The sequence below is a fragment of the Octodon degus genome, unplaced genomic scaffold, assembly GCF_000260255.1.
Source record: "Octodon degus isolate 3935 unplaced genomic scaffold, OctDeg1.0 scaffold00083, whole genome shotgun sequence".
NCBI lineage: Eukaryota > Metazoa > Chordata > Mammalia > Rodentia > Octodontidae > Octodon > Octodon degus.
The window spans coordinates 7,030,382-7,039,554 of record NW_004524659.1 but is presented as its reverse complement, the minus strand read 5'-3'; the positions used below and the strand labels follow the sequence as shown (position 1 = coordinate 7,039,554).

Below are 9,173 nucleotides of genomic sequence, written 5' to 3'. Positions count from 1 at the left end.
TGTATTTATTTCATTTTATTTTTGTCTGTATGCATTTCGGTGTATATCTCTCAACTTCGTTTTGTTTTGGGACAGGGTCTCTGCTATGTAGCTCAGGTCGACCTTGAACTCACTAGGTAACCCAGGCGGAGCTTGAACTCTCTTACCTCAGCCTCCTGAGTACTGGAATTACAGGCGTGCGCCACCACACCAGGTTTATCTCTCCAATGTCTTGTTTTTCTTTTGTTATTGGCAGATACCATTACCTCGCCTAATATATTTGGGTTTTGTCAAGGCTTTCACAGGACATGCTGTTTTCTTTCGCAGGGCATTTGAAGGCACATAATGCCTGAGGGATCTCGGACCTCAAGACCGCGACATCAGCAGTCCGTACCTTCGGGAAACCAAGTCCAAGCGTTTTACAGTAAATCTTTGCCTTTAGCATCCCTCCCGGATCCCAATCGGGGGCGGGGCCAGCTCGGTGACGTAGCGCGCGCGTGCGCAGACAGGCGCCACTGCTCGGCTGCCGTAGTTCTGCGTTTCACGTGCGCGCCCGTTTGTCATGGCGGCCTTTCGGAAGCCAGTTCTCTTAGGGCTTCGAGACGTGGCAGTGCACGGCAACCCCACAGGGCCGAGCTCTTGGACTGCTAGCAAGTTGGGCGGCGTTCCGGTGAGGGCGGGCGCCAGGGTCGGGGTCGGCGGCGGGTGTTGGCGAAGGGCGCGCCGTGAGGAAGTGGGCGGGGTCCTGGTGGAGAGTCGGGGTCCGAAGCGTGTTGTCCCCCCTGCTCAGGACGTCCTCCCTGGTGTAGCTGCGCCGAGCCCCGAGTGTGGACGCTGCAGGCAGCCGCTCGCCCTGGTCGTGCAGGTGTACTGCCCGCTAGAAGGCTCCCCCTTTCACCGGCAGCTGCACGTGTTCGCCTGCGCCGGCCCTAAGTGCGGCGACCGCGGGGCGCGCAGGTAGGCGGAGAGCTGGGGGTGGGGGGTGGGGTCCCTGGTGGCGCTGCGAGTGGGCGGGGCCGGGCAGGCGGGCGGGGCCGGGCAGGCGGGCGGGGCTGGCCTCCGCGGGGTGGAACGCTCACCGACGTTGTCTGTACCCTGAAGCTGGAGGGTGTTCCGCTCCCAGTGTCTGGAGGTGCGAGAGAAGACGGCACCGGACGCTCAGGTAAGGCGGTTTGATGGGCGTGTTGTGTTTTGCTGCAGTGTGGGAGAGGATGTTTTCCAGCATGTCGTTTAAGACAAACTTTTAAGCCGCGGGATTTTGTTTGGCTTTTTGAGAGAGTTTCACTATATGTAGTTCCGATTCACTTACTATGAATTCAATATGTAGCGGAGACTGGCCTCGAACTCTGCCTACTGTCCTTTTACCTCAGTTTCCAGAATGCCGAGATCACAGACATGCGCCACCACGCCTCGCTGTAAGCCTTGGTTTTTGAAGTAAAATGGCAGTGGGCTTTCCTGTCTGAAACCATGAAAGTTGGTGGGGGGTTGTTTGTTTTATCTTTTTGAGATGGTCTTCCTATGCAGTTCAGGCTGGCCTTGGGCTCACTTTGTAACTCAGGCTGGTCTCGAACTTGCAGCGATCGATTTTCCTGTCTCAGCCTTCCAAGCACTGGGATTAGAGGCATGGGCCACCACACTCGACTCTTAGAAGGTTTTCTGAGTTTTTATAATTCACACTGAAGAGATAGCTCCGTGGTCTAAGCGCCTGTTTGCCAAGCTCAAGAACCTGGGTTTGATCCCTGGTACTTGGAGGCTGAGAAAGGAGGATCACTAAGAGTGAGCTGGGACAAGCTGTACTAAATAAATAAATAAATGATTAATAATAGTAATAATGATAATAATAATAATAATAATAATAATGGCCAGCCAGATAGCTCACCCGATTAAAGTGCCTACTTAGGCAGACGAAGAGACCAGCATTCCCTCCCAGTGCTGGCCCTGCCCCCAGAGTACACTGAGACTGCAGTTGAGACTGAGCTTGGTGGTGCATGTGCCTGCAGTTGCAGCACTTGGGAGGCTGAAAACAGGAGGATCACTATGAGTCTGATCTGTGTAGTGAGACTCTGTAGACCCTGTACTAAAATACATCATAATAGTAATAATTTACACTCAAGGTTGTAAGACATAGTTTACTGATTTTATTTTCTGCTAAGACAATGCATGGGTGTGTACATGTATGGGTGTGTAAAATTGATATATGTGTTTATTCTAGAATAATGTGATATGAACATACGTACCTTTTTATGTATTTAAGTTTTTGAAACAGAGGGGGCCTGTCCCTTAGCTTAGGTGTTTAAGTGCCTGCTGAAACAAAGCAGTCAGGCTCAGGATGCTGTGGTTTGATCCCCTCAAGCTAAACCAGTCCTGCCCTGAAGGCATGGAGGAGTGAAAAAAAAAAAAATCCTCGTTTTTGAGACAGAGACCCCCCCACACACATATAGCTAAGGCTAGCTTTGAACTCACCACATAGCCCAGGCTGTCCTTCAACTCCTGCCCATCCTCCTGCCTTAGCCTCCCCCAAGTTTGGGGATTACAGGCGTGTGCCACCATGCCTGGCTCATATATACCTTTATAATAAACACATTTAGTAAGTTGAAATCCAGGTGTTTTTTTAAACTGAGAATTAAACTCAGGACCTTGTGCTTGCCAGGCAGGCCCCCAGCCCTGAAATCCAAGGTTATTGAATAGAAAAGTTAGGGAGGTTGGTAACTGCACAACAAAATTCAGCCTCTCATGGGCTGTCAAGGTTTTTGTATCTATATACTGAGTGTCTGTGTTCAGCATAATGATAGCAAAACAAGGAATAACAAAGATTCAGGGTTCGCATGCCTGTAGTATTTCTTTTCTTCTGAGAAATATAACAGTAGACAGTAGAGCAAGGTTCAAGAATCTACAGTCCTGGGGCCAGGGAGATGGCTCAGGGGAATAAGCGCTTCCCTGGCAAGCACAACGGCCTGAGTTCAATCCCTGGTTCCACCAAAAAAAAAAAAGTACAGTTAAAAAGGGCTGGAGAGATGGCTCAGTGGTCTAAAGCACTTACTTGGAACAAGCTTAGCAAGGAACAAGCTTAGCAAAGCACAGGGACCGCGGTTCGATCCCTCAGCACCACATGCCAGCCAGCCCCGCCCCCAGGTGTGCTGAGCTGGCCACACACACACACACACACACACAATAAATAAATGTAAATAAATTAATTAATTAATTAAAAAAAAAAAGAATCTACAGTCCTGCTGACTGCAGGGGCTTCCAGTTCATAAGACTACTCTGAAGCTCCCTGACTCACAAGATATAGCCTGGTAGATGGGTTGCTTCTGAGGTATTCTGGAGGTCATTCTCGGAATAGCCTCCTTCAGCCTATTTATTTATTTGGGTATTTTAGGGAAGGGTCTACAGGGTGTTCAGGCTCTTACTACTAGGTCAGACTCATAGTGATCTGCCTGTTTATAGCCTCCTAAGAGCTGGGATTACAGGTTCACCACCACACCCAGTTTCAGTTGCCTTCTTAGCGCCTCCTGGCGGCCAGGCTGGCATAGCAGGCACCAGGGTCAATGGTACCCTAAAATACCTGACAGTGTGCGTAAATGCCCTCAAGAAAAAGAACCAGCCTCTGTACCTTCTTGCAGGCGCTTTAATCCACTATTTGGCTGGCCCTCAGCCTATTTAAGTAGTTAATAAACCTTTTTTTGTTGTTGTTACATTTCCAGAACCAGGAAAATGACCTTGCCACAGAGAATTGGTGTGAAGGTGCAGATGACTGGGGAAGTGACAGTGAGGAGGTGCCTCCACCACACCTTACTTTGGGTTTTGGAAATGACTCTAACAGTGCCAAAGATGTAGACTGTACTGCCCAGCTCCAAGGCCTCCATCTGCAGGACACCTTCCTGTCTGCTGCTCTTCCTCCACCTCTAGGGAAAGGCGTGACTGCTTCTCCTGTGGTGGTGCAGTTCCTGCCCTACTACATCTGTGTAGTAAATGAGGAGGACTACAGAGACTTTGCTAGTCTGGATCATGCCCACACCCTTCTGAAGGACTACCAACAAAGAGAAGGAGTTGATATGGAGCAGTTGCTTGCTGAGAGGTAAGAGAGTGTGTGCTGAGCCTCAGTGATGAGTGGGAACCTTTTTTTTTTTTTCTTTTTTTTCCCAGAACTGGGATTGAAATCCAGCCCTTGTGCTTGCCAGGCAAGCACTTATTCTACTGAGCCATCTCCCCAGCCCCAACCCTTTGGTTTTGCCTAGGGAAATTTTCTGGTAGAATTTCTGTGCTAAGATCTTTTTGTTTCATTTCTATTGACTAAGAAAAGGAGACACACTCCTTGTTAACCAGCCTCAGGGAACTTCAAAATACCTGACAGTGTGCGTAAATGCCCTCAAGAAAAAGAACCAAGATAAACAGGAAGTTAAAAATGCCACTTTTGGGGCCAGGGAGATGGCTCAGTGGAATAAGCGCTTCCCTGGCAAGCTCAAGGGCCTGAGTTCAATCCCCGTTCCGCAGAAAAATAAAAGAAAAAATGGGGACTATCTGAATACATGTTAGTGTTTGAAAATAATCTGATGGAAAGGGTCAGTGGACATAACGACTTTGTTGTTTTTGTTTAGACAGGGTCTTGCTATAGGTGGCTCTTTTTTTTTCCTTTTTTCTTTTTCTTTTTTTTTTTTTGAGACAGGGTCTCTGTGTAGTTCAGGCTGACCTTGAACTCGCTATGTAGCCCAGTCTGGCCTCAACTTGAGATCTTCCTGTGGTGATCTTCCAGCCTTAGTCTCCCATTACAGGCGTGAACCACCACGCCCAGTCGCCGAGGCCAGTGCAGCCTATGGTGCCGGGGATTGAACCTCAGTCCCTATGTTTGCCCAGGCACTTAGTCCAATGAGCTATTTCGCTGGTCCTGTTTTCTCTTCTAAATACTGTAGTTATCTGGATGTTCACACTCACAGGTGAGTTTTGCTTTTCTTTTTAGTTTTTCAAGTGATGGTGGTGAAAAGTATGAGAAGACCAAGGTTAAAAGTGGAGATCAGATGTTTTACAAATTCATGAAGAGAATTGCTGTTTGTCAAGAGCAGATTTTAAGGTAAAAGAGGACCTGTATTTTTTCTTTTCTGAAATTTAGTAACAAATATAGTGAGTTGAAGGAGAATAAACTCATAGTGATACAGGGACAAATAAGAGAGCACCTCCAAATAACACAAAGGGAATATTTTAACTTGCAGTTTACTAGTTGTCTGATATGCTGCATCCTTGTTCTCTAAAATTGAAGAATGAATTGTAGGAACAATGGAGGTAAGGAGTAGGAAGGATTTATTGAGAGAAAGCTTTTGACTAAAAGAGAGAAAAGACCTGGAGAGATAGCAGCATAAGTGCCTGCCTGGCAAGTACACAGTCCCGAGGTTGATCCCCAGTAATGCAAGAAAAATAAAAATAGAAGAAGTCCTGAGTGGGTAGCCCAAGATATTCTTTATTATTATGATTATGATTATTATTATTTTATTTATTATTATAAAAATAATTTCTGGAGCAAGGGAGATAGCTCAGTGGTCTAAGAACCTGTCGGGCAAGCACAAGGACCTGGGTTCGATCCCTGGTACCTCATGCAGAACCCTGGGTTCCCTGTGCTGGCCACTAAAACCAGGCATGGTCGGACACACTTATAATCCCAGTGCTGGGGAGGCTGAGACAGAAGGATCACTACAAGTCCAAACGCATATCAAGACCCTATACCAAATACATAAATTAATAATAATTATCTTGGAGCAAGGTATGATGGTGCACACTTGTATTGCCAGCACTTGGAAGGTTGAGGCAGAACGATGGCCATAAGTTTGAAGCCAACCTGAATCATTTAGTGAGTTCAAGGCAGCCCGTTAACTACCAAGAGACTTTGCCTCAGAAAAAAGCATAATGAGGAGCCGGGGAGATGGCTCAGTGGAATAAGCGCTTCCCTGGCAAGCAGAAGGGCCTGAGTCCAATCCCCGGTTCTGCAAAAAAAAAAAAAAGAAAGGAAAAAAAGCATAATGATGAAACCAAGAGCCCTATATGCCCCAAGTCAAGAAAGCATTATTGGGCTGGGGAAATAGCTCAGTTAAATAAGTGCTTGCCTTCAAGCCCAAGGGCCTGAGTTCAATCCCCCACTCCACCAAAAAAAAAAAAAAAAGAAAGCATTATTTTTTTTGTATTTTATTGAGAAACAGCAGTGAGACAATTTCAAAACAGGTTAGTAAGACAGTTATAATAATACATTGCATATTGTTGTCTTCATAGAAGAAAGCATTATTGCTTAGATTTTAGGATGTTGCCTCCACTTATTTTTTTTTAATGTATTTAGATACATGTATATGTGTATTTTTTTTTAATTTTTTATTTGTGTGTGTGTGTGTGTGTGTGTGGCCGTGTGTGTGGCCAGCTCAGCCCACCAGGGGGCGGGGCTGGCTGGCATGTGGAGCTGGGGGATTGAACCGTGGTCCCTGTGCTTTGCCAAGCTTGTTCCAAGTAGGTGCTTTAGACCACTGAGCCATCTCTCCAGCCCTATGTGTATTTTTAAAAGTCATAATAGGGGTTCACGGAGATGTCTCAGTGGTCTAAGCGCCTGCCTAGGCAAGTGCAAGGATCCAACTTCCATCCCTGGTACCACATGCCATGCCTGCCCTATACTAGGTGTGCCCCAGGTGGCCAACTAGACTAGGTATGATGGCTCATCCCAGTAATTCCAGCACTGGGGAGGCTGAGACAGGCGGATCGTTACAAGTCTGAGCTGCGCTGCATAGTGAGACCCTGTACCAAATACATAAAATTAGAAAAAAAAAATAAATAGCGCCAGGGAGATGGCTCAGTGGAATAAGCGCTTCCCTGGCAAGCGTAAGGGCCTGAGTTTAATCCCCGGTTCCACAAAAAAATAAATAAATAAATGACATAATAGAAACCGGGCCTGGTGGTCTATACTTGTAATCCCAGCACTCTGGGAAGCTGAGGCGAAAGGAACATAAAGTTGAACCCAACTGGGGCAATTTAGGAAATTAGCAAGACCCTGTTTCAAAATAAATGTCTAGGGATGAAGTTGAGAGCAAAGGCTCTGGGCTCAATACCCAGACCTAAAACAAAACAAAACAAAACAAAAAAAGAACAGCAAAACTGGGATTACAGGACTAAGGAGATGGCTCAGCGGCATAAGCACCTGCCTATGAAGCACAAGGTCCTGAGTTCAATCCCCAGTGCATGCTGTGCTGGCCAGGGAACTGGGGGTAGTGGTGCATGCCTGTAATCCTAGCACTGGGGAGGCTGAGACAGGAGGATCACTTTGAGTCCAAACTGCTAGCAAAACCCTGTATCATAAAATTAAAATTAAGGTTTTAGGGGCCGGAGAGAGCTCAGTATAATAAGCAAGTGCAAGGTCCTGAGTCCAATCCCCAGTACCACAAAAAAAAGAAGTTTTAAAAACTTCTTTTATATATATATAGTCTCAATAAGCATTTATTAGTGTTAAGGGGTCACATTTAAAATTCTGCCAAGTTTTTCTCTTTACTTTTTTTGTGATATCAGGTTGAACTCAGGTCCTCGTGCTTGCCAGGCAAGCGTTTGTTCTACTGAGCCATCTCCCCGGCTCCTCCACTGAGCTATCTTGCTTGCCTGAGTTTATGATTTCAAAGACCAGTGTAGGCAATGCAGTAAGGTACTATCTCAAAAAAAAAAAAAAAGTAAAAATGTATACATAAACATAAATATATGAATAATAAAGTAATTTCTTTCTGACCATTCCTGGTCTGCTTAGATAACCACAATTGTTAGTTTCTGATGTCTTTCTCTGGAGTTTCTTTATATACATGCAAGCAATATGATTATACATTACTCCCTTTCCCCCTATTTTTTTCTTACACAAAATGAAGTGTTCTTTGTGGGTTTTTTTTTTTTTTTTTTTTTTTTTGTGGAACCGGGGATTGAATTCAGGCCCTTGCGCTTGCCAGGGAAGTGCTTATTCCACTGAGCCATCTCCCTAGCCCAGGAAGTGTTCTATTACATATTCTGTGTCCTGTACTTTTAACTCCACTGTATCTGAGAGTACTAGATCATTTTAGTACACTGAGAATAAAGGCTTTTATTTCTACTGGATGAGTAAGATTGCAACAGTGGGGCCTGAGAGCTAGCTCAGCAGCATAAGTGTCTGCCTGGCAAGCACAAGGTCCTGAGTTCAATCCCTGGTACCACAAACAAACAAACAAAAATTCTGGGAAGATTACAACAGTGGTATGATGTAATATATAACTTTTTTTTTAAATTTATTTATTTTATTTGCGTGTGTGTGTGGGGGGGTTAGCTCAGACCACCAGGGGGCGGGGCTGGCCAGCATGTGGTGCTGGGGGATTGAACCGTGGTCCCTGTGATTTGCTAAGCTTGTTCTAAGTAGGTGCTTTAGACCACTGAGCCATCTCACCAGCCCTATATTTAACTTTAAAGGGATAACCAAAGTGTTTTCCAAAGTGTTTGCTAAACTGTGTTCCTACAAGTGTTGTATAAAAATTCTAGTTCCTTGGGGCCGGGGAGATGGCTCAGTAGAATAAGCACTTCCCTGGCAAGCTCAAAGGCCTGAGTTCAATCCCCGGTTCCACCAAAAAAAAAAAAAATTATAGTTCCTGAACATCTTTGCCAGTGCTCATTAATTCAGTAGTTTTATTTGCTCTTGTTTGTTGTACTGGGGATTGAGCCTAAAACCTTGGTGCCAAGCTTCTGCCTCACCTCACTTTTAAGTTTTAAAATTTTGATACAGAGAATTGCTAAGTTCCCCAGGCTATGCTCAAACTTTTCAGTCCTCCTACCTCAGATTTCCAGAGTGCTGGGATTACAGGTATGCACCTGACTTCTGTTCAGTTTTTAATGTCAGCCAGTGTATATAAGTAATATAGTAGAATTCATTGTTTTTTTCTTCTTATTCTTTTTTTTTTGTGGTACTGGAGAATCAAACTCAGGACCTTGCACTTTCCAGGCAGGCACTTATGCCACTGAGCTGTCTTCAGCCTCATTGTGGTTTTAATTTGCATTTCTCCTAAGACTTAAGTGATATTGAGCATTCTTTTTTTTTTTTTTTTTTGCAGAACCGGGGATTGAACTCAGGTCCTTGTGCCTGCCAAGCAAGTGCTTATTCTACTGAGCCATCTCCTCAGCCCCAGATATTGAGCATTCTTTCCAGTACTTTTCTACCTTTATGCAAG

The 9,173-nt window shown here is 45.3% G+C and overlaps 1 protein-coding gene across 3 annotated transcripts in view; it reads left to right on the top strand.

The window, feature by feature from the left end:
* Window positions 1–519: 519 nt before the first annotated feature.
* The window catches only part of Pdcd2l (programmed cell death 2 like), a 25,494-nt gene continuing 16,840 nt past the window's right edge, over window positions 520–9,173 (top strand). The window contains exons 1-5 of one of the 3 annotated variants that reach the window (XM_004636721.2): window positions 520–649; window positions 770–936; window positions 1,081–1,141; window positions 3,684–4,057; window positions 4,937–5,047. In XM_004636721.2, the coding sequence (XP_004636778.1) occupies window positions 542–649; window positions 770–936; window positions 1,081–1,141; window positions 3,684–4,057; window positions 4,937–5,047 (821 nt within the window). In that variant the 5' untranslated portion in view covers window positions 520–541. Of the gene's footprint in view, window positions 650–748; window positions 937–1,080; window positions 1,142–3,683; window positions 4,058–4,936; window positions 5,048–9,173 lie in introns of all 3 variants that reach the window. The other 2 variants (XM_023721564.1, XM_023721565.1) reach the window with 2 other exon arrangements.